General features: G+C 37.7%; 2 protein-coding genes across 7 annotated transcripts; one reads left to right on the forward strand and one right to left on the reverse strand.

Annotated features, from left to right (window-relative positions):
* Window positions 1–410: 410 nt before the first annotated feature.
* Window positions 411–15,664, reverse strand: LOC135581014 (histone-lysine N-methyltransferase ATX4-like). Of its 4 annotated transcripts, none has more exons than XM_065122615.1 (22): window positions 14,319–15,661; window positions 14,187–14,245; window positions 13,916–14,114; window positions 11,412–11,480; window positions 11,247–11,312; window positions 11,052–11,134; window positions 10,855–10,953; window positions 8,155–8,290; window positions 7,709–7,802; window positions 7,484–7,583; window positions 7,245–7,369; window positions 6,591–6,736; window positions 6,341–6,445; window positions 5,585–5,649; window positions 5,127–5,328; window positions 4,404–4,490; window positions 4,237–4,293; window positions 4,063–4,152; window positions 3,069–3,155; window positions 1,883–1,957; window positions 1,688–1,788; window positions 411–750 (listed from the first exon to the last, which is right to left on the reverse strand). In XM_065122615.1, the coding sequence occupies exons 1-22, from the start codon at window positions 15,270–15,272 to the stop codon at window positions 660–662; spliced, it is 3,090 nt and encodes a 1,029-aa protein (XP_064978687.1). In that variant the 5' UTR covers window positions 15,273–15,661; the 3' UTR covers window positions 411–659. The 4 variants fall into 4 exon arrangements, with proteins under 4 accessions (XP_064978687.1, XP_064978685.1, XP_064978686.1 ...); XM_065122613.1 differs by having other exon boundaries at window positions 11,052–11,137; XM_065122614.1 differs by having other exon boundaries at window positions 11,052–11,137; window positions 14,187–14,242; window positions 14,319–15,653.
* A 3,087-nt stretch (window positions 15,665–18,751) lies between these two features.
* LOC135620030 (nuclear transcription factor Y subunit B-4-like) lies at window positions 18,752–24,081 on the forward strand. Of its 3 annotated transcripts, XM_065122618.1 has the most exons (6): window positions 18,753–18,981; window positions 19,092–19,344; window positions 19,421–19,684; window positions 19,802–19,879; window positions 19,963–20,013; window positions 23,774–24,081. In XM_065122618.1, the coding sequence occupies exons 2-3, from the start codon at window positions 19,118–19,120 to the stop codon at window positions 19,665–19,667; spliced, it is 474 nt and encodes a 157-aa protein (XP_064978690.1). In that variant the 5' UTR covers window positions 18,753–18,981; window positions 19,092–19,117; the 3' UTR covers window positions 19,668–19,684; window positions 19,802–19,879; window positions 19,963–20,013; window positions 23,774–24,081. The 3 variants fall into 3 exon arrangements, with proteins under 3 accessions (XP_064978691.1, XP_064978690.1, XP_064978689.1); XM_065122619.1 differs by lacking the exon at window positions 19,963–20,013 and having other exon boundaries at window positions 18,752–18,981; window positions 19,098–19,344; XM_065122617.1 differs by lacking the exon at window positions 19,963–20,013.
* The last annotated feature ends 9 nt before the right edge of the window (window positions 24,082–24,090 follow it).

Here is a 24,090-nt window from a genome sequence, read left to right on the forward strand (position 1 = left end):
AAACACTTCATGGCTGGCTGCATCATGAATTTGTAACATTTGTGGTCTAACTCGATTGTATCATAGAGTCCGAATACTTCATTTGTGGTCTAACTAGGCATTAACATGGGTTCGAATGTGGAGTCGAATACAATCATACATGGCTTTGTCAAGGAACCGAATCGGCTAACATTGAATTGTATTGACAGTCGTAGTTGAAAGAACAAAAAGGGAAAGAAAACCCACGAGTTGTCACCGGTTTAACTTCTGTAGCTACTCAAAACTATCACAACACCCATTACAACTCTGGGTAATGCAATGCAAGAAGCACCGAATGTTGCAAGTAACGCCACAATGAATGTTGGTTGTTTGCCCTAAACATCAGCCATCGGACAAGGAGCAAAGCAAACAGAACTAAATCACGAACAACATTTTTCGAAAAGAAATGCTGCATTACTTTGAATGAAACCGTGGCTGCTACTTACTGCATGCGCTAAGTTGATTTACAAAGAATGTATGGCCTGTTATTCGAATTCACCTTTAACATCAAACTTATTAGGGGAAAAAAAAAAGGGGGGGAACTGGGGGGGGGGGATTGAATACAAGCTAAAAGATTTGACTCTGATGGGAGGAAGAAAGAGACACATTCTTCCAAAAAAATGGGTATAAAAATTCCATACCTAGTTCATGAACTTTCGGCAGTTTGGAGCTTCGCAGAGACAAGGGACTTTGCATTCGTCACTTTCGTCAGGGTCAAATAAATAGTCATATCTGCAAGCCAACAGACGACAGAGGATACATATATAAGCAGCATAATTAATCGAATAGGAAACTTGCCAGCACGACCACACAAGCACAAGCCACTAAGCAACATATTCAAGTAGTCCTTTGGTCTTAACAAGAATTTTAAATGACAATATTCTCAGAAATTTTGATGTAAAGACAGAATGATGCACCCTATGCACAGCAAGAGTGCCGACTTGAATTTTATCATCGACAACATCAAATTTAGTTCAAAAGGAATCAAATGCTAGAAAACGATTTACTATCCATGGAACAGCTTGCGTGTAAGAGCAAGAAAACATGCTAAGAAATTGATAGCCTGATGCTACATCATCAAGAACATATACCCGGGAAGCTTTGCATTTCCAGATTCTCTCCAAAAAAAGGAATAGAATATATATATATATATATATATATATATATATATATATATATATATATATATATATATATATATATATATATATATATATATATATATATATATATATATGATGTTTTAGTTTAGCCACAGCTCCCTTTTACAGAGTTCACAAGAAATCAAATATTTTCTTCGGATACAACTCTGACCATAATTCAAGAGGAAGAGCTTCACAAGAGAAACCATTTAAGTAAACAATATGTAAATTATAAAGCATCAATTGTTTTCCACTACAACTAGTCCCCTATTTAGGTTCTCAAAGTTGGTACCTGGGAGGCAACAATCATTACGTCATATGTTTCTATGTAAGAGATAAGGCATATCCATTCCTGAAATTTTCCATTAGCTCCATATACACGTCTACATGTTCCGCTTGGGTGGTAATTAAGTACTTGAGCAACATAAATGCTTTGCCAAGATCATAGATGGAGCGAGAAATTAGCAAGAGAAACAAAATTCGGCAAACTGATATGAAAACTTTTGCAGATAGGTAAAGGAATTTACGTTAGTTCTTCACCAGCAGAGACATTTGTCTTAGCTATCAAAACAATCCGGCTCTCATCATCACCAACACTCATGATCCTAGCGTAGCAATTGGGCATGCACTGCATAAAAGAATGATAATTATTTTTGGAGTATTACAGCAAACAGCTCTGCTAAATTTCAGAAGCCAAAGTCCTATTAAACGTAATGACTCACTGAATGGTTTATCAAACGTGCTATGTTTCCTTTATCAGTAGCATCGACCACTACTTCTTCGCTGATCTTAAAAAGCTGCAAGACAAGAACATTACAGGCAGTGAATTAAACTATAATATTGGAGCAATATAATAATCATAATGTCAATGTAATTTGACAAGTAAGCCCACTCCCAATGCTACCCATCTGGTAAAGGTGCCCAACACTGTAGGCCCCCATTATGAAGGATTGTTGGCTCATTTCTTAACTATCCTAAAAGGATCTGCCCAAATAAGACTGGAGGTCATTGAAAGATAACCAACAAAGAGAACAAATAATAGGATCTTTTATTCGTGTAAACATTATTATTGAAAGTTGACAAATTTTCGCAAAAAGAATTTCCACATTATGTATGCAAATTCCTTCATGATTATCAGGTATAAATGATTAAAGACTCCACATAGTCGGTTACTTGTTATAGGCCTGTTTCAAAGAAAAATCCAAACGAATATCTCTATGGAGGACCCAATTCCAGATTCTGATCTGATAGGTTTCTGTTAACCGAAATGGGAAATCAACAAAACAATGACACATGAACTCAATTATGAATATGGGGTTTATATGTAAAAGTCAAAGTTTATATTAGAAAAATTAAGGATAATTTCCATCTTTTATTGGATTAAAGTGAAAAACTACTGGAGGGGGGTAAAACAATATAAGAATAGTAAATGACTTATCTACTTATCAAAGTGGAACCTTTTGACCAATTAAAAAAATGATAAGAAAATGAGCACAATCCATGCAGAAAAATATATAAAGTTGCTTAACAGTATAAGTGAATTGATTTGTATATCAATCATACATAAACAAAAAGCTATCATCACAACAAATGGTTGAACATCGGTGCCATATGCTAGATGAATAATCATGTTAAGGATCAAATGCCAAGTAAAATGACTTTTTGAATCTAGTACTGACGTGTACGCCTTTTTTTTTATATGTAATGCAGTAGCCCCCAAACTATAAAGTCCAAGGCACCCTTATTAGTACTATAAACTACTAGACTCGACTACTTTTTCAATTTATTTAAAATCAATTGAGAAAATAAGTAAAAAATATATTTCTTGTCTGAGGCTTCAATTTCTAGCATCAGCCAAGGGCAATCATGTGTAGAGAATAAAACAAAAGGTACATGAAGATGACTCACATAGCAACCCTTCCCTTCCAATCGATAGCGTGCTTCCCTTAGGTCTGCAACACTACGTCTGACCTGCTCACCACGGTACTCAATAACCTGACAATAGGTTAATAACTTTTGGATTCATCATCAAATCATCCTTTGGTCTTATGCTCTATATAACTCATTCAATTCTCATTGCTCAAGTAACCAAATAGCTTCACCAACTTGCAGTTGCCAACAAAACATAATACAAGGCACATGCAAATTCTACATGTGCATATATGCATCCGTGCAATGCCTGAATGTGTATTGTGCATGTATTCATATGCTCAAACCAAGGGAAGCACTAACAAAAAAAGGATTGCATTGCCATTTATTGTGCCCATGTTGGAGAACATTAGCATTCATGGGCTTCCATTCTTGACTCTTAAATATGGGCAGGCACAGTATGTGCCAGCACATGTGATGTACTAGTACCATGCTGGCTTAAAATGATAAGGTATGTATTCAGCAATCATACAGTACATGTCTGTACTTGTATATCATGAGAGTATGCAAACACTAACATTAAACGTCTCTATGAGCATGGATCAAGAATTGCAAGGCATAATTCAACTTCTAATCTTCAACATGATACACTAATCTGCTCTTGGACCGGTCATCTTTTAAACTGACGTCAAATTTCTCATCATTCTACATCCTAATAAGTGCATAATACAGAACAGCTGAATGTTCTAGAAATGCAGCTCCCAGGCAACAAATATATCACACATCTTAAACAAAGAGACACTGGTTTCTTTCAATCCATGATTAGCATTTGATGTAAACAATTATGTCCATTGCACTTTGAGATATGAGAGGCCAAAATACCATGAAGTAGTTGCATAATTAATCTAACTAACCAGCCATGCAAATTAACATTAGGCATACACAATTAAAAGAAAAAAAGATGAATAAGCTTCTACTTCTTACAGAAAGATCAAATTCTTCAGGAATAGTATGGTAGAGTATGTCAGCTTACCATTTCTCCTTCTTGAATGTTCCTACGAGCAAAGAGACCCCATCCATGTATTCCAGATCTACCAAAACAAACTCTATTTTTTTCTGTTGACTGAAAACACAAGCATACAGAGAATTAATGAGTGTGTCATGACAGGAACGAATGTACAAAGGCAGCGGGTGGTATCACAAATACCTGCAAGTGGTAAAGCCGCTCCCTGAATGTAGAGAACAGCTCCAGATCTTTCTCTTCCTGTGTAGGGCAAACATTATGACTAATTGTGAATTTCCATTTGATCTTTAGAATGTAACTGTAGTCCAGGATGGAAATAAAGATGTACAGCATAAGAACAAGCGAATTACCTTAGGTGCATTTAAACATTGAACCACATCCAGAGAATGATGAGAAGGGCCCATAACTCGGTGCGCTATGGCCTCTTTGTCTTTCGTCTAAATAGCAGAAAATATAATTACAAATTGATAAATATACCTACATGCAACTTGGGTGTTGATCAATTTTAAAAATATAATTGGTAGCAAGGTGGAGATAATATTAATTACTAAATTAAGAGGAGATACCTGAAGGGTAAAGAACACGATAATGATGGTTCTTCCCCAAGAACGAGTGCAACAGCAAACAGAAAATATGAAATTACAATAGCCAAAATTTCATATCAGCCAATGAACATATGATTAGCATGATTTCAATTCTAATTGAACATAGTCAAACCATGTTCAATGATTTTTCCTTAATTTTATCTGTGATTGTTAATACCTTCTAGATTTTCTATTTCATCATCTTTATCATCAAGAACAATCAGATTTGTCATGAAGCAAAATATTAATGCAGATAGCAGTAAACATAGTACACAAAATGTCTTGCATGAACTTTACATAAGTGCTATCCCTTCGGTGGGTGCACATTAGTTTCTTGTGATGACAAATAATATAATCATTCAAGATTGAAGAAGGCAAAACAGCTAAATTCCCATAGATGTAGCTTTTGTTATGCAGGATGAGTTGCTATATAGTATGTCAAGCATTAAATAAATAAATCTAGAGCTACACATGAAATTTTGAACATACCTTAATTTCTATATTTCTATACATTAGACACCTTGCAGCAGATGGAGTTTCAGAATTCTGAACAAGGATGTCTGAGCCATGGAGAATGCCTTTCCTAATTAGTCTTGTACCGGTCTGTTTTTTGTTATTCTGAATCATCTTTTTGGAAGAAAATACTCCTTGAGGAGTATGTATAATTAAGACAGTATCTGGATTTGGAGCCCTGTAAAAGCACACCACACAGTAGAATAAAGGCAGTGTATTTTGATAATTAAGAATTATACTTCTGTAGCTAAGATAAAGTCAAGATAAATGTAGTGAACTATGAGATATAAAGAAATGATTGCCCTATTATTAACATAAAGTGGTGGAGTGCATTAAGGTATACATACATAAATAACCTTTAAGCACTGTAAGTAATGCTTTATAACACTGCTTGAAATAGTTAACATGGCAGGAAGGCATTGGCAAAATCTTACCAGTGATGAGCACAGTATGATACCTTCTTTGTTATCTGCTTCCCATTTTTTTCCAGACAGCGTAACTGCAACTCATCGATGGAATTATTAAAATTAAATAATTGTTTATGCACAAACTTAAACACATGACATTAATTCATGATAAAAAATATATTAAAAACAAAACTACTGGATGATGGAAGAGTGAAAGGGCCTTTGGAGTCACTGGTATTTATTATCTCATTTATACTAATATAACAATGTTTCTGAAAAAAAGACAAACATGCTCAAAGAAAATAATTTCCTAGTTGAAATTTGTAGCTGAAAATAATAAAAGTATTCAGCTAAAAGGTCCAATAAGTGTTGAATTTAAGTTAAAAACCAAGGTCTATAGAAGTGTAGCAAAAAATTGGCAATAAGAATTTCTTGAACACAATGAATTTAACAAATTTTTATGATGGGTATGACGAATCTCTTGACACACACATGCATGAATATATTCATGAGTTGTTGCACAAAAAATAAATATATGTTTTATATTCCAACAGCTTCACCTAGCAGATGAGGCTAAGCACCAGGATTCTAGTGCATTCACCATCTTCATAAAGAGGGATAGAATTAAATTGTAATTTTCAAAATTAAAAAGTAGAACTGATATTAAGTGGTCTTATAAAAATTTAGATTTTATCAATGTAAGTGTTCCAACTATATGACCGGACCTATTAATCAATTCATCAATTTGCTGAATATGAAATATCATCATTTTCGGTAACCTACCTCCATGCGATATCCTGCTCTTGATGCACACATAGCATGGTAATAGGTAGAACACTTGTAGCATTGCGTGCAAGAACCATGCATTTGACGGCATATAGCACAAACCTAGAGGTGCACACATAAAGAAGTTAGCGGTCGAGTCAATATTTCATGCATAAAGTAGAATGTGAAGAAAATAAAGGAATGTTTGCACATAAATGTTATATGAATAAATATTTTTCTCACTATTATAATGGAATTATATCTTAACCTTCACAAAAGACTCTGATGGTATGTCCAATATGCCAACAGCAGGCTCCATTGTTTCATGGCTTGCAAAAGAGACTTGAGGCTGAAACCAGGCACAAGTAACATGGACCCATAGCATCTCATCATCAGTTGGCTTGAGAGCACCCCCTAAGGGAAAAAAAGTGATACATGAAAACCAAATTGTTCATATGTAAGGAATGTGAGAGTACAAGGTTTCAAATACCCCTTAGATTGATATGTATCGACTGGTAACTATTGGTCTGATCAGGATTGATATTGGACCATTATACCTTAGTCACAATTAATACTCGTTTTACCATCCAATGCATCGATGCCATATTGGCCCGACAAAGTATCAAAGCCAGTATCAGACCAAGATTTTAAATCTTAAAGAACCATCAAAATATGGTAGAAAAGTAAAATCCAAAAATAATTATCCAAGTTGCAATTCTATGTTTCCTAAAAATAATAATTACTTGAAGGAGATATGAGAATAAGCCTCGTGCAGTAAAGCAATCCTTTTAAAATGTTTATATAGTATTTCTTATTTGGAAAAAAGAATCTTATGAGGTCATTTTCTTAGCATCAAAAGACATTATGGATACAGTACATATGTGATATGATAAACTATCAAACAGTTTAGTATTCCAAATACCTTTTACAGGACAGAGGCAGCACTCTTGCTTTTGTTGAGGTGTTTCACATGCTCGGCAGATCCAGGAGGTGAAATCTTGTTTTCCTCTCATTCCATAGCATTCCTGGTGGACTGCTATTTGGCATCTAATATTTGCAGTATGTTATTTATTTAGTAATTCATAATAGCCAACCAACATGTGAACCTATCCCTGCATTCCAAAAGAGTATTTCAAAGAAGTCAAAGTCACTGAAATATACCTGTTACAGATAATGATTTTGTTATAATCCCAATCTTCAACCCATCTGCAGATTGCACACCGTTCGGTTGTCCACTTAACATACACCGGGTCATATGCTTCTATGAAAATGAAACCAGAACTCAATGTATAGTGGAATTAATTGAAATGCAGAGGCATGTTAGCTACAAAACCAATGCAAGGTAGCATATTAAAGAAGTAAATGATACAAAGAAAAAGGATGCACCTTGCAGGAAAGCAAGTAGCTTTTGTTTCCTTAATTTTGTAGATGGCCGTTTAGTGTGGTTTGTGGAAACCATACTAGAATGATAACGCTCTAACTGCAAGTTAACAAACAAATATGTTTTACTAAACACAGTTTACCACATTGTTTGATACAGAAAACTCATTCTGCTCCTACTAGTACCAAACCAACAAGAAAAGGGCTTAAAGGACTTGGCTGATCCAAAAATGAAACCAAATCCACTAGAGATACACAATATAACAAAACAAAAATAGGACATTTTTAAAGCTTAAAAAAATATCATCTGATACCACTACAGTCATTAGTCTATAGTTAATGATAAAACTTGTAAACTTAAGTAAAGAAATGGTAAACAAGAAGCTGAAATGCTCTATAAAACAATTTTACACTATCACATTAAAACTGAAAAAGCTTTTTTCAGTACAGACCCATTTTCCCAGTGCCATATTTGTACTTCTGACTTTAATGCTTGACCTCCAGTTTTTCGTTTTTGATCCAGTATGTCGCTCCCATTCAGTAAGCATAAACTTCTTCTCCTTGCATGATGTACAATGACAAGAAATTCTATCCAAAGATGCAAAAGAAAAAAATCTAAATAAATATACTTCAGAAGAATGATAAAAATAAGAGCAAAAAGAACCTTAAAATAATCCTAAAATAATGGAGAGGTTATGATTGTATAGTGCCTCGATGTAGTATCAAACAAAGAGAATAAGTCGAACAAGTTTAATATTGTATTCGCCTCAGTCTGAAAACTGAGATAATAAACATGGTAGGTGATTGTGATGGTCAAGAATCATAACAAATGGAGTCATATAGGTTCTGCCTGTCCTATGTTTGAAAAGCCACTGCTGGTCAAGAAAACATCAAGGACCCACCAAAGAATATATTCCCACATATATTATGAGGGGATAACATGAGGGAGGCAAACATAACTTTGTAGATAGAGAATTATCCATTGATCTTGTTTGCAGGATAAAAGAGTCTTCCAGAGTAAGAAACACAAGGGCAATAAACTCATTTGGGAGACTCTAGAAACCACAACCTCAAGTTACTGGATTCTAAGAACTGATTGTAAAAATTTATCACTTGTTGCCCAAAAAGACCCATTTGCTTTGATGCCACTGCCAGGGAGATCAAGAACTTCAGGAATACTATACAGGAGCCTAATACACACATAGTGGACATTAGTGGAACACAAAAACTCAAGCTATTAGGTTCTTATATGACCATGCATACATGTAGATGAACCCACATGTAAACATCAATAGTTCCTGGCATCCTGCATCTGCTTAACCTTTTTTCACGAAGGTTGAATTCTGTACCATAGATCTTCTAATGCCCTTTACACAGAACCATCCAACTCTCTTCATATGCTTCATCCCTTTTCTGAATTGAAGACACTTTTCGTTTCCTTTTCAGACAAAGGGATAAAAAGTCTGAAAGTACTTTTTTGCTTTAAGTTATTGTGTGTTTTTTTTCCAAACATAGATATTCTGAATCACTATGATTTGGCACCATGGAGTCAAGTTTTATTTTCTATACTAGTATCCAGATATAATTATCCAGCAGATGTGGTGCCATATCATAAACAGCAGGTCTTACCTATAAGATAGCTGATCAGTTTATTAGCCTGCCAGTGAACTTTTAATCTAGACAGGTTCTACTTGGCCCCAGTTTTCTTTATCCTAAATATCAAGTATTTTGTCAAAGATATATTATATTCCGATTTTAGGCTTTTCCATCTTAGTTGCGTCCTGGTCACCTTGGTTGCCTCACACTGGGTGTTGGTAATACAAAATATGAGGGGGCACAGAAAAGGAGGGGGATGCTTAAAAGAAGGCTGTATATGAAGTAAGTAATTCAAAGTTTCATGGTCATTTTCCATCGATGAGTCTTCTTTCTTTATTTATCTGCATGTTTTGCAAACACCTTTTATGACAGCATGATTAGATACTTTGTTACAAAGTCAAAACTGGGTGGCAACTCTATTCTTGTTAGCACAACATTGAGGCACTTCAGAATATGTTGACATTTTCAAGTTCTCTTTGTAATCATGATAAGGCAAGCCTTGTCACACCATTTTGATGTGGGTAGCCAGGATTCATGTCAATGGAAACCATCTCTTTACTTGTGAGGTATAAACTTGCACACATTGACTTTCTCAAATACTGTATCAGCAAGAACCTCATGCATTGAACCCATATATTGGGCCTTCAATTTTGTAGAGATCTTCAAATACCAAAATATCAAATTATGCCCATGTTGATACTTCACCACATCACATGACTGCATGAACTAGCTACAACTTTTATAAAGAGATAACTACTAATTATTTTACATTCAACATGGCAAAATTCAATACTGCCCATTCTAAAAGAGTAAAGGTAGCTGTCATTCAGTGATATAAAACTTTAACTTCTTTTTCAATAATCACAAATTACTATCCCATTTGCTACTCTCTGCAAGGTGGTTATTGCCAAGCAAAAACAACAGGGATCTTAATGAATTAAGTTAGGAACAAAAGATGGTTCTTGCTAAGTAAAAACAACAGGGATCTTAACGAATTAAGTTAGGAACAAAAAATCAATTTCTAGAGAAGAAATTCATCCTACCCTGCAAAGAGGAGCTCCCTTTTTAGTTAAGAATGGTTCTTTATGATAAAAAAATTTGAAGAACTGATAAGCAAAATTTGCACCTCATAAAATAATTGCAGGCTAAGTGGATCAGAATTTCTCAGCAAAAGCCCATGGTCACTAACTCAGTATCATATACAAAGTTCAAGATCACTTGCAAAAATCTGGCCATAAATGGACATTACCCTACTCTGTTTATCAGCAAACTCAATTGTGATAACGCATTGTTCTGCTGTCTTCGCTGACACAGTTTGATTTAACCAGTCCCACCACCACAACGAAAAAAAAAAGAAGAAGAACGGCATACTATATACATATTTACATAAATGAATAATTGCTTTTACAGTTCATCTTACTCAATGCAACATGCAGATTTTCAACAGGCACCACAATTATCATTCAGAATATATCAAGCAAAATTATTATTTGAATAAAAAAATTGTTTGAATATATCAGGTTTTGTATTAACCAAACTCAGAGGCATATCCTTACACATGTTGCTCCGGCAAGTATATTCCCTCCATGCCAAAACACCAAACTGCAACCTTATCAAACGCTAGTTTGGTATCTTGCCCACAATTAGGGACATATCTGTTTAAGCTTAAACCGTGTTAGCCTCTGAACTAAACATGAGAAAATCACACATGCATTTGTCAGGTATAGACAGGCACTAAAGAAACAACATATACCTAATTTGTGAGTGATTCTTCTCTGTATCTGATGACTCAAAATTAAACTTCGACTTGCACTCTGAACAAAAATAATCAATGCTCTGCTGATTGTTAGACAATTTAATATCTGTCAGTGGAACATCATTTTCACATGAATTTGACAAATAGTAGCAAATCATGAATTTGTAATGCAAACAATAATTGAGGGCAAACCTGAAGTTTCTTATAGGTTTTGTCACATCCTGCATGGACCCAATATCGACATGCATAACAACGAACCTGATGATATTAATCATAACGTTCAGAATCATCAAAACTAGGCTCTGTTGGAAGCATTAAATTGTGAAGTGTTTTCATTCATGTCAAATAACCTCTTACCCATTTCTTGTCATCTTTATGATGACAACTCTTCATGCATATTCCACGATATTGTTTTGATTTAAAAGGCTGTAACAAAAAATGTGCATCAACAGGATCATTAAAAGGGTTACAGAAGGATAAATAAGAAGGATTGGTTGGTCTAATCGAAAACATCATGATTAAGTAGCCAGAAATCAGGGTTAGAAAAACCGGTCACACCGGCATGTGCCAACAAGTATTTACTGGACTGACCTGGTTTTGGCACACAGATCGGACAACATTATTTGTTAGACAAAATTATTTATCAGCCTGACCTGGTCCTGACACAAGGACCCTGCAATTTTACCTAGACAACATTATTGGTTCGCTGGGATCAACTTTTTTTGTTGATCTCCTTAAAAGTCCGGTTGAAACAGAACTTTTTTTGCTGTTTTAAATTTTTTTATCTAGACAACTGAAAACAACCATTGGTTGTCAATATATAGCAAAAAAAATCTGTTGATTTCACCATTGCAACCCTCTGCCTCCTCCCTCACCTTCTTTTGCTTGGTCGCAACAGGTGTGATGTATAATTGTATGTACAATGCCCCTTACACAGTAGTAAGACAACCTGGTAGTCAGATGGCTTAGAACATCCAATTTTGCATTCAGGTAATTGAATTTGAATATAAATAATTATTCAATGTGTTCCTAGATACCACCAATGAAATTCAAAAAGCATGACATTTATATTTTGAACAAAAGGAGACCAGTGTATGCCACAAAAAAAAAAAAAAAAAAAAAACATAGATGTACTGGATATATTTTTACAAGTCTGTAATTTTTTTTCTATGAAGATCTTTTTTTACTTAATATTTAATGCCTTTAGTATAACAGTTAATAAACAACATATTCATGCTCTCTATGATCCAACCTATATAATGCAAGGCCCACATATCATGCATCAAAGAACATAACTAATCAATTGCTATTTAAATCCATGTTGGACATTTCCAAGGTTCTTGATGTAAAGGAAAGAACATTCATCACACAGAAGGAAAGGCATAGCTAGCATGAGCTTGGACATAGTTAACAGAGTAATGGACAAGAGGAGAGAGAGAAGATCAGGATTAGGGAGCAAAAATATCAAATGAAAGTGAAGAAAGAAATTAAAGGGATGTCTTTTAGTAATTAATAGAAATCTAGCACCCTCTTTTCCATTTTTCTATCTCGTCTCTCTCTTGCTCTCTTCTATGCTAAACAAGGTTAATACGAGATATGAAGAATTGCTTCTTAAATTCTAAATCACTTCCTTTTTTATATATTCTTTGCATCCATGCTTGGAAATCAGCATTATATAGTAGAATTCCATATTTTACCCCAATATAAGAACATCTGGTGTTGTACCTTAAAATTCAAGATTTTAGTCACCCTGAATTCAAGATTACATTAATCAATGGCAGGAAAAAATCTGTATAGCTGAACCCAAATAATTGGAAAATTATGGGGTGCAACTCTGATTCCAAACCTGAGTGGTTTCTGTCAATGGTGCAAATAAAAAAATTCAAGATTTTAGTCACCCTGAATTCAAGATTACATTAATCAATGGCAGGAAAAAATCTGTATAGCTGAACCCAAATAATTGGAAAATTATGGGGTGCAACTCTGATTCCAAACCTGAGTGGTTTCTGTCAATGGTGCAAATAAAAAAATTCTCCTCTCCACCAATCATAATTTTTCTTTTCCAGCTTCTTTTTGTTCTAGGTTCTGCTTTCCACTACCAACTTCCAAGCTCATCCTCACCCTCCATTTTCTACTAGTAGCACTTCCAGGTGAGTGCCCTAAACCCATTCCACTAGACCTGATAAAAGCCTTTAAAAGTCCAGATGTTGAGATTCTAAACTTAATTATAAGGGTAGCGGCTAGTTTTCTTTGGGGTATATTCAAATAAGAAGCATTCTAGTAGAGAATCTTTGTCATCGTTGTCCATCTATCTGTATAATAAGCTCTTTTTCACAATTTAGGTTCATATGAATAATTCCCATAGCATGATATCCAAGAAAAATGATTTTATCAGTTTAACAGTTTAAATATGTCCACACTCCACAAACACTTCAGCATCTAAAGATGTTCATTTTTCCCGTAAATAGACCAAGCAGTACTAAGTTGTGTACCTATGTAGTCTGAATCAGATACATGCTAATAATGTCAATAGACTTCCAGAGAGGTATTTTAATTGGTGAATGATGACTTGTTTGTAACAGCAGCAAGAAGAGTGCTGCTAGCTGTTTCTGTACATCTTAAGATTAATGATGTTTTATTTAAAGCAAAAAATCCTGCTACTGATCCTGTAATGTAATTCTCGGTTTCTCATTTGCTGACAGCATCATACAATAATGTGAGGAAGATTAATTTACCGCAAAGAAAAAGTAACCAGAAACCAGTTTTAGCTACTGTTTTTTCTTCTCTATCCTCCTTGACAAAATCATCTGGGGCATCCACAACATAATGAAAAGGACAATAATTGTAGGGCCTTTACTTGCCTTGTTCTCTGATTGGCACTCCTCATCATGGTTTGAACCAGTTGCCTCCTTGATCCCAGAAACATAAGCAGGTTCCCCACTTGTACTCATCCCATCAACCTGCACCCCTGTGAAACCATGTTCAGCTAAGAAGGCCTCCTCTATGGCTATTCTCAGATTGTTTGGCTTGCAGCCATGCAACCCTGTCTGCCCCTGAAATCTGCAATGGAGATCAAAATTTTATAAAGAATACATCAAATTATCCTCTCATATCCCGAATCGGAATACTGACCTGTCTACATAGTCAATAAAGGGAAAAACCCTTCCCTGCTTCACCCATGCGTACTCCTGCTAAAATCCAGTGACACGGGTAATCAGACAGAATAAAATCAAATAAGAAAAAGATACAAGTAGAATAATCTACCCTCTCGTTTCCACTTCCAGAGTATCCAAAGAACATCACACAGATGGCACCAGGGATGTAGGCGTCTGTAATTTGTCGCACAGCTTGCTGCATTGTATCGATTACCATTGCAGGCCAAGCTGGACAATTCTTCCCCGGCCTCGCCCAAACAATATCGCCACAAGCAAACTCCTCCAGTCGATGGTAATCCTTCCCTTGTTCTAACGTTTTCTTCTGCAGCTTTTCTTTCTTTGCCGGATAACGGAAACGCGGATTTGGCCGTCTCTCCTCCCTTGTCTCAAGACCCTCACAAAGAGATGTCGAAGTACTCTGTGACACCGAGTGCTTCTCCAAGCTGATATTTCTGCATGCACGGTATCTTTCTTCTTCATCAAACAATGCAACTGAAACAGGGAAGATGGAACTATGGCTGGAACTCTTATAGCTACGGTTCTCTTTTCGAGGTTCCATTGGCTCAGCCTTGATTTCCGAGTCAGTGTCCGGAGCTTTTGTCTTGGGCTTCTCCTTCTTCCAAGGGTCGATGAGTACGGAATCGTTAAACCTGGAGGGGAGCGTCTGCGCGCGGCCTCTCGAGGTCCGAACCACCGGCGGCCGCACTTCCGGCGGCGCCGCCTCACGGGTTCGTTCCCTCTCCCTTATCCGCCGGTTCCGCGACACGGAGTCCATCTCACCGGAGCAGCAGGAGACCTCGCTGCACCAAGAAGCAGCCACTGCATCGGCGGCGCCGGCGGCGGCGTCCTCTCCACCCAGACACCGCCCGAACCCGAGGGCGACGTACGGGAACCCTCCGGCGGCGGCGACGTCCCCCAGCACCTCGAGAGGGAATGACTCCCCCTCCCTCCGCCTCTTCCGGCGTTTCCCGGCGCCGTCGCCCTCGCCGTCACCGACGGTGACCTCGGCATTGCACCGCTTCAGGGTCGGCATTACCACCCTCTGGCTCCTCTTTATGATCATCCCGTCGCCGCGCCGGGAAACCCTAATCCCACCGAAGCCAGAATTCCGCGCCACCGATCCAAGAACCCACCAAATCGCCCTCCGATCCCTAAATTCCCCACGAGATCCGCGGTAATTGCGGCCAGGGTTCGAAGGAACGCGTCGGGGGCGACCACGAGAGATCACGAGGGCGGACACGAACGCCACCCTTCGTTACTTGGAGTAGACTCCAAACTCTACGGAACGGATCGACAGATCTCAAACATATCACCCATTTTTTACCCTATTACTTTCAATTTTATTCGTTTTTAATTTCCCCTCTTCTTGGTGTTAATTTTACGATTTTGGTATGGTTGGTGCAAAGCGAGATGGAATTCGTGGGTTGATGGCTTCAATTCGTGCACGGTCCAATTTCGATGTTGTTTGTGATGGTGACGATGAAGATGGAGAAGAGGGATTTGTGTCGATGTGTGGTCATGGTGGATCGAGGAAGAGAGTATGAAAAGATCTCGGTCATGATCATGGAAAATTACAATTTTTCTTCTTTTTCCTTTCTCTTCTCTTGAAGTTTATCTTCAGGTATATTTGGGAAGAGATGGCTTCAATCCTCCTTGTAGTCGTCTTCCTGTTGCTTTGAAACAGGCAAGAGAGGCAGTAGCAGATTTTTATGCCGTCTTTTCTTGTGTTCTATGTGCTTCATCTTTCCCATTGCAGCTATTACGATCTCTTGTTTGGGTGCAGGGACACTGTAATAGATGATGATGGAGGATGAGGAGGAGGAGGAGGAGGAGGAAGTAATCATGGTGAATAGATTCTCTCGATGAGTCCAACCCAACAGTTGGTTACGAGACTTCGCCATGAACCGGACTGTGTGAGCTTGGGTGCATCCACCGGCCACCGCCCGAAGGTGAAGTCCGGTGATGATCGAGGAGAACACCAGGTGTTTGTTGAATTAACCTAGCCTTCTCGATCCCGAACAGCGAAGCCTCGTTCCGGAACAGCCTCCTCCTCGATGGAGATCATGCGTGGAGAATTACCAGGTTGCTTACTTGGGAGATTGAGCTGTTCAAGGTCATGAGCTCCATGATTGTAGCTTGTGGAGACTCGACTCTCATTCTTTTCTGCGAGCTTTTTGGCTCCGAGCAAAATGGCTTTTGCTGCTGCTGCTAGAGTTTGGTCATGAACTGGAGTAGGATGAGCAATAGCAGGAAGACTAGGAGGAGGCGGCAAGTGGAGCTTGGCAACAGACTGGTCTTCCAGTGATGTAGGATGTCATCTCAGAACAGCAATACAAAGCTAATGATAATGGATCTGATTCACTGCAAGAAACTGTTATTCTCATGGGTTAAACTTGTTGCAGAATCTGCAGCCCACTAATGGCGATCGTGTGCAAAAGAACTTGAACCCATTATTCACTATCGAAAAGGAACCACACCATCTCCATGACAGGTAGGAGGAGAAGAAGAGGAGAAGAACATGTCATAAACAGCGAAGTACTTGTAGGTGTGTTTGTTCGTGAGCTGCGTGGCTACCCTGCAAGTCACCATGAATAAGGACTGTGGCAGTAGAAGGGTAAGGAGGAGGATGATGATGATGAAGGGAAAGTGATGAGGTCGGCAACTCGTTTTCTCATCCACGACCGTGTGGCAAGTATATTCTTCGTCTTGTGTATGGTTTGGAGTTCATCCGACGACCAAGAAGATGACCATGCATCGTGCATGCATGCAGCGAAGAGCAGGAAGAGAGCGTGATATATCAGAGCGAGATCAGTTGGGTATCCGCCTTAAGAGAAGCCAACGGACACGGTGGAGAATGGGGTGTGAGTGGCTGCTGCCGGGAAGAACACCTGAGCCTTCGCAGCGGTCGTCGGTCGACTCCCGGCGGTTCCGGCGGAGCTGACATTTCCCCGTAACATCCAAGCCAGGGAACACCACTATCCTGCTCCCGCGAGGCTGGCGGGTCCCGCGCGCGATCGCTGTGCCGTGTGTCGACCGGGCGGACGCGGACGAGCTGGATTTCTCCGAACCCAAGATTGTAGCCTCAAATATCTACCCTGCTTTGAGCGACGCGACATGGTGGCTCCCGCAAGACCTCTCCAATCAAATCAAGAGTGGCCCCCGCAAAACCTCTCGAATTAAATCAACAATTTTTTTTTCCGTCAATTTCGTAGTCTCATCTACATCTAATTTCCACCGTTAGGTGTTAGGTGATAGGAAACATGGTAACGGCCAATCACCATTTGACATCTATCATCACATAAAAATAAGGAAAGAGCTCTTATTACCTTTCATCTATATATCCCTATGGAACATAAAAATCAACTCTTTGAGCAATGTGGAAGGTTTTCTTTTTCGAAAAAAAATAGATACCCCAAAAGATACCACAAAAATCTCCCTACATTAATTTTAGTGTAAGCGATACTTTATAAATTCGACCCCAACCTCAAAGTTACTCAATAATCATCCTATAATCACATCGAATATTTTTTGTGGGCTCCAATAATGCTTGATTGACTAGGATATCGATGGCCATAAATGCTACTGCTTACGATGATGTGATAAGATTAATGCACATGACTTATTTAAATATCAGCAAATTTAATCAAAATATTATGCATAAACGTAATCATGAAAGAATTAATGTCATACATAAACATAATAATCAATAGCTTTGTTAATACCGAGATGGATTTATCGAGTCACGAAAACACCTGTGTTTTTAACGGTGACATCTTACGAGCCTCGGTGGAAAAACGTTAAGCTTGTGAGGCTATGCCATCAACTATGGACGGATTAAAATAATTGGAACAAATAAGCTTAGCTTGGATAGCTTTGATTAGTGTATCTCACCTGAGAAGATAAGCTAAATTAATCCTTCACTCCGTCACTTGCAATTTGATCTACTAGATTAACAACAAAAGAGAGAAATCAAAATGAAATAGTAGTATTAATATTACCGTCGTCAACCAACGGCAATCAATCATGTGAGCAACATAATCTTCTTTTTGTTTATGTCCATGTTCACCTAATCCATGTAAGACGATCTGCTTGTGCGGCTACCAAAATGGTATCAAATGAAAACCTGATTATGATTCGAATAATGAATACATCAAGTTTTTTTTTTTCTTTATGCTGAGTTTGATAAATATCTTTGGATAATTCATACTACTTTGAATTTATTTTTATAAGTACATCATGTATCTCATGATTTTTGTGAGAGAAAAAAATATTGATAAAGATTATGATATTTTCTATTGCATCTATAGAGAATTAAATTAGGATTAACTTAAAAATATTTATAATTAATTTCACATGATGAAGAATTTTATTTTTCTTTATAGATTCGAGTATACGAACAATGTTAATTTTGCATCGACTTTCTGTTATATCGTAATATTCGAATATCGTACGTAATATTTTATATTTTATTAAAAAATTAATGAATTATAATTTGATATTATTTGATTCTATGACGACCATGCTATGAACCACTACGGTGGGTACTCAATTCAGCAACACTGCAATTGTAATGTGCACTCCCTCCAAGTCTAATTTCTTATTCAAATACAGAGAGAGAGAGAGGAGAGAGAGGGGACCGAATCGACTCGATCCCAACTCTCCTCTCTTCTCTCTATTCTTCTCCGCCTCCGTCGCCATCCATCCGTTGCTTTCCCCCTTCCGCCCTCTCGGCTCCGTCGCTTTCTCCGCTGACTCCCTCCATTACTAACCCGGTAAGTTTACATCCCCTCTCTCTCCCCCCTCCCACTCTCCTTTACGCTGTTCGCTCTATTTCTCTGGAGCCATTCTTTCTTCTATCCTCTTGTTTGACGATGGGGATTAGGGCTAGGGTTTTGGTCCTCGGCAACGATGGCGGAATCCGGGGTCCCCGGCTCGCCGGAGAGCGGTCACTCCGGCGACCACGGCGGCGGTGGCGGAGGAGGGGCGAGCGCCAGGGAGCAGGATCGGTTCCTACCCATCGCCAACATCGGGCGGATCATGCGCAAGGCCATCCCGGAAAACGGCAAGATCGCTAAGGACGCCAAGGAGTCCGTGCAGGAGTGTGTCTCTGAGTTCATCAGCTTCATCACCAGCGAGTTAGCCCTGCCGAAACCTCCCTTCTCGCTTCCTTTCTTTCTCCCTTTCGCTTATTCGTGGGGGGTTTCGGTGCAGGGCGAGCGACAAGTGCCAGCGGGAGAAGAGGAAGACCATCAACGGCGACGATCTGCTGTGGGCGATGGGGACGCTCGGCTTCGAAGAGTACGTCGAGCCCCTTAAGCTCTACTTGCAGCTCTACAGGGAGGTGAGCCTCCTACCTTCTATTCCGTACTTTAACACAGGAACCCCTTTTTGTCGTGCTGTATTAATTGGAGGAATTGCTTCTTTGTTTCTGCGACTATTGCTGCGAAATCGAACGTGATGGTGCCCTAGGTCGAGGTATTTTTCTTGTGTTTCTTTTTTTTATGTTTTCAGCGAATTATCTTTTTTTCCGAAATTTTGATTCATATGGATACCGCACTAAATTTTCCTTTCCCGTCTGGTGAAATCTTGAAGGGCAACGGCAAGGGTTCACGTCCCGCAGAGCAATCAGGAAAGATAGACGGGGCAATTAATGGGGACCCAGGTGCTTCGGTACGTCATTGATTGCCTTCCTTGACCACTTTAGATGCTTTTCTTAATCAGGATATCTTATTCGTTTATGAGTTTATTTACAGCATCTTTTGTACCTCTCGACTTAATTATACCCTGCAAAGAGGAGTGCAAAGGTACAAGTTGCCTACTGTTACCCTTAATCCATATCATCAAGCTAATTATGTCTTCTTGAAGCGTCAAAGATATATTTTAGAAGACATTTATTCGTAAGTTGAATAACAAAAATGTGAAGAAACAAGAAAAGATCTACACGTTTTGTTATGACTCGATGATTTGATACTAGAAACAGAAAGTTTATTTTGTTGACATTGATATGATCAACATTAAAGTGATCAAAGATATGTTTGATGGAATGGTGGGTGACACCATAAGTATGCTAGAATGTGAGATGAAGTTTCTGTCATTGTAAATTGCACCAAGAGTTTGATTATTTATTTAGATGTGGTGGATTGACTTGCTAGACATTTCTAGATGAAATCTTTATGTTTGCTGTTGTAGACTCTAAAATATAGTTCTTGACAAAAAATCTTCAGAAGGTACCACTTAGTATCTGTTCTAGATCAAAGAAAAGGTCTCTAGCATAAAATGGAAAAACAAGTGAAAGTATAGCTGAAATAGGTCATCAAAAAATTTTAAGTGTAACATTCTTTGGTATTATTCGATTCTTTCATTCGATAGAGAAGTGGAAACTCCAAAAAGTGATTGTTAAAAAATGGGTTGCCTCGTGCATAGACTCTTGCTACTGCATGGTAAGGAGAGGGTTAAAATACTTATATGGTTAAAGTGGGTTTTCAAATAGTATATGCTTATGAAAAGTTGTCTGAGATGTTACAAGAGGATAGCACTATGAGGAAGTTATATGATTGTTTGTTCTTTATGATTCATAATGTTCGGCGAAAATATGTGATAACATACACAAGTAGTAGAGATGAGGATGTTGAGATGGCTGTTTATTGAAAGAGATATTTTTGTGAAGGTGCTTGCTAGGTCAACCATGCTTTATGGATCTGAATCATGGATGCAGTGTTGTTGAAATAGTGACTTGCACCCCAAGATCGCATGATAACTGAGATCAATTGCAGCGAGTAGGCCTAGTTAGTGCACCAGATTTACAGATTAAGCACAACCAAGATCAAATCCAGCAAGTCGGCCTGATTATTGAACCAAATTGCAGATTAGGTCAACTTGCAAGTCAACTTGATAAACTCAATCGATTCACCTAGCTGCTGTGAAGCTTCCTGTTTCCACTTCTGTTGTTGCCAGCCATATCTTTCAAGCGGGTTGTCCCTGTCCAGAATGCACCTTTCCAAAACACATGATGTCTTTGTTTTCCAAACCCTAGACCTAAAGCTTCACGCTGCTGTTTTGTTTTGCTATCATGTGTGATATCTCTAAATCAGTTGTCCTCATCTCATGGGTGCTTCTCTCCTCTCCTTGCTCTTTGATTACCACTCTCCCGTCTCTTCTCTTCGCTCTTCTTCTCCTTCATCTCCTGCTTTTGCTCCTCTATGTCCTTCTTTAGCTTTCATCTCCTCCTGCTTCTCTTTCTTCTTGCTGCAAAATCTACCTTGTAAAATTCCAGATATTTGTATATGATTCTTGTCATTCGGAAGACAATAACCTTTCAGCTAGTTGCATTTTTATTTAAATTTCGGAATAGTTTTTGTTATAATTCTGTTGCTTTGTCCCAGGATAACTAAATCCATAAATCCTGTAGATCGTCAACAAGCTGCAATGTACACGTCGTTTTCAGACTATTACATAAATGGACAAAGATCAAAGTTAGATGAATTAAATATCACAAACATGGGAGTGTTTTACAGAAATTGAACCCAAACCACTTTTTCCAATTGTGGCAACTGTTACTTTCCATTAGTTCTTTAGATTTCCTCGAGTGATGTTTATCATACAACATTCAATTGATTGTCAACCTTATATAAGTAGTTGCTATTTGGGGAGATTGTTTTTGATGAACTTTCTGTGGGAAGATGCTTATTGACAAATAAGGATTGACTTGATGTTCTTGATGTTGAACCAACTTATGAAGACAACGAAATAAAAAAGATATAGATCAAGAAGCAATTGACAGTGGACAAGATCTCGAGGTAGTAGACGATGTGGAAGTAATTGAGCCATCAGAGATTTCAAAAGATTTAAGTTAAACAATGATATACTAGAGGATGACGTCCAAGAGGACAGTGAGGATGGGGATGTGAAGTTCAAAATTTAGAAAATTTGTTTTGAGCTTATTTGTTTTTCATTTGAACTTAATATTGAATGAGGAGATTCATGTAACCTCTATTTGATAATATGAACTTATTGTGAGAATTATGATGGTTTGGACATATTTATTAGCATTTTTAGCTTATATATGGTGGCAAAAATATATTATTTTGTGATGTTAGTGATGTATATGTTGGTTGATATTTGTTGTTGAAGAAAGCATGCACCTGTTGTCGTTCACAAGTAAAAAATATTCGCAACTTCAAATTTGTACTTCAATTATGCATTATGTACTATCTTATTCATCTATAAAAAATTACTTTTATTTGATTATGTAGTCACTTGTATAATAGCACAACTATTGGCTCAATATATATCAAAATTACTAAATGCTAACCAAAAATATATTTATACATGTGAGTCTTAAAATTAATATTGAATGTCGTAGGAGTTAATGATTCTATCATTCAATCTCATGATCCAAATTTATGTATCCTCTTATAATCTTAGATAGGAAAATGAGTTTGATACCATTGGTTGGACTGCTAAAAAAATAACGTGTAGATAGTATGTGTAATTGAGATAAAAATGCTAAGATGGATATGTGGAATTATTTGGAATGGTAGAGAAGAAATGTTCACATGTAAACAATTGTGCTTGTTTAAAGGAGTCTTGTAGATATTGTGGTTGGACGAGACAAGTTGATTAGTAGCAGTGGTGTGAGGAGAGGTGGTTGAAGACTTAAAGAAGACTTTTGTGGAAATAAAAAGAATATCTTGGATGCTTTTGATTTAACTAGAAATATTATCTTGTATCTGGCTCAAGACTTTATGGCTTGATGTTCTTGTATATATTCATGGTTTAGCATAATAGTTATGATTTGAGGGCTAACCTCCATCTAGATTTGTATACAATCTTTAAAAGTGTCGAGATTGACAATTTCCATCTTCTGACATCTTATCTCGTTTCATGGGAGTGAACCATGCATGGAGTTATATGCATGGTTTGCTGGTTGGTCTAGGATCAGTTTTAGCATTCGAAATCATCAGCAGTTGGATCAGATTTTCAGAGTATATTTCTTGAAATCAAAATGGGGTCATCTTGAGTTGGTCGAAATCAGTCCAAACAGGCAAAAAAATCTGTTAAAGTGGTCTAAACTGGCTGTGACTGGGTCCAGTTAATTTCCTGGCCTTTGGGGGTCTTGGGATCGATCCCAGAGCTGACCTGCTGATCCATTGTTATTTGAATGGAGGAAAATTTTCTCACATTCGTGGAAAAGTGAGTAATCATGGATTTACTTTTTGAAATGTTGAAATATTTGGTAGTATCTTTCTGTAACCAGGGGTATACACGATTTTTCTATCTTAGATTTTTTACCTGTACCAATGAAGAATGGCATTCTTGATAATTCTTGAATTCTCAAGGAGCAGGCAATATATTTCACATTTTTAAGGAGTAAATTTGATATTTTCATTCATGTGGACACATATGATGTTTCTTCTTAAACAAATTATATACATGTTATGAGTGTATAAGAGGATATCCGTAAATTAATATTGTAAGATGCTGCCTCGTGTTTGTTTGTGTAACTATATTAATATAAATAGAGGTAAATAAGGTGACAATCTTTATGTATCTCTTTTCTTGCAGTTCAATAGCATGTAGGATCGGTTGTCGTGGACTCGAAGGGTTGTTCCTAGGAGTGCTTACTATGTCCTTCAATCAGAACGATAGCCTATGAGTTCTTGCTGCTGCAGACATATCTGTTGTTATTTCTTCATGTTGTATATTGCCTGGCCTTCCAAATGACCAGCACCCAGAAAAATTGTTCCAGCCCATGCATGTCTTGGACTTGGACCCATCACTGATCTCAGCTCAACTTTGGCCTTTGCTAAGAAATTTGTCTGACTGTTGTGTAAACAGACTTATATAGCTTGTGAAATTTGGTTAAGGAATCACTGTTGCAA

The sequence above is a fragment of the Musa acuminata genome, chromosome BXJ2-8, assembly GCF_036884655.1.
Source record: "Musa acuminata AAA Group cultivar baxijiao chromosome BXJ2-8, Cavendish_Baxijiao_AAA, whole genome shotgun sequence".
NCBI classification, from domain to species: Eukaryota; Viridiplantae; Streptophyta; class Magnoliopsida; order Zingiberales; family Musaceae; genus Musa; species Musa acuminata.

Bases quoted from the DNA above. Each gene is read 5' to 3' on its own strand.
- LOC135581014 (XM_065122613.1), bottom strand. From the start codon at position 15,272: ATGATCATAAAGAGGAGCCAGAGGGTGGTAATGCCGACCCTGAAGCGG. The intron at 11,138-11,246 runs GTTTGCCCTCAA...TCTAACAATCAG, and splicing joins AAACCTATAAGAAACTTCAG to CAGAGCATTGATTATTTTTG. The intron at 3,156-4,062 runs GTAAGCTGACAT...ACCTATTGTCAG, and splicing joins ACATTCAAGAAGGAGAAATG to GTTATTGAGTACCGTGGTGA.
- LOC135620030 (XM_065122619.1), top strand. From the start codon at position 19,118: ATGGCGGAATCCGGGGTCCCCGGCTCGCCGGAGAGCGGTCACTCCGGC. The intron at 19,345-19,420 runs GTTAGCCCTGCC...GTTTCGGTGCAG, and splicing joins ATCAGCTTCATCACCAGCGA to GGCGAGCGACAAGTGCCAGC.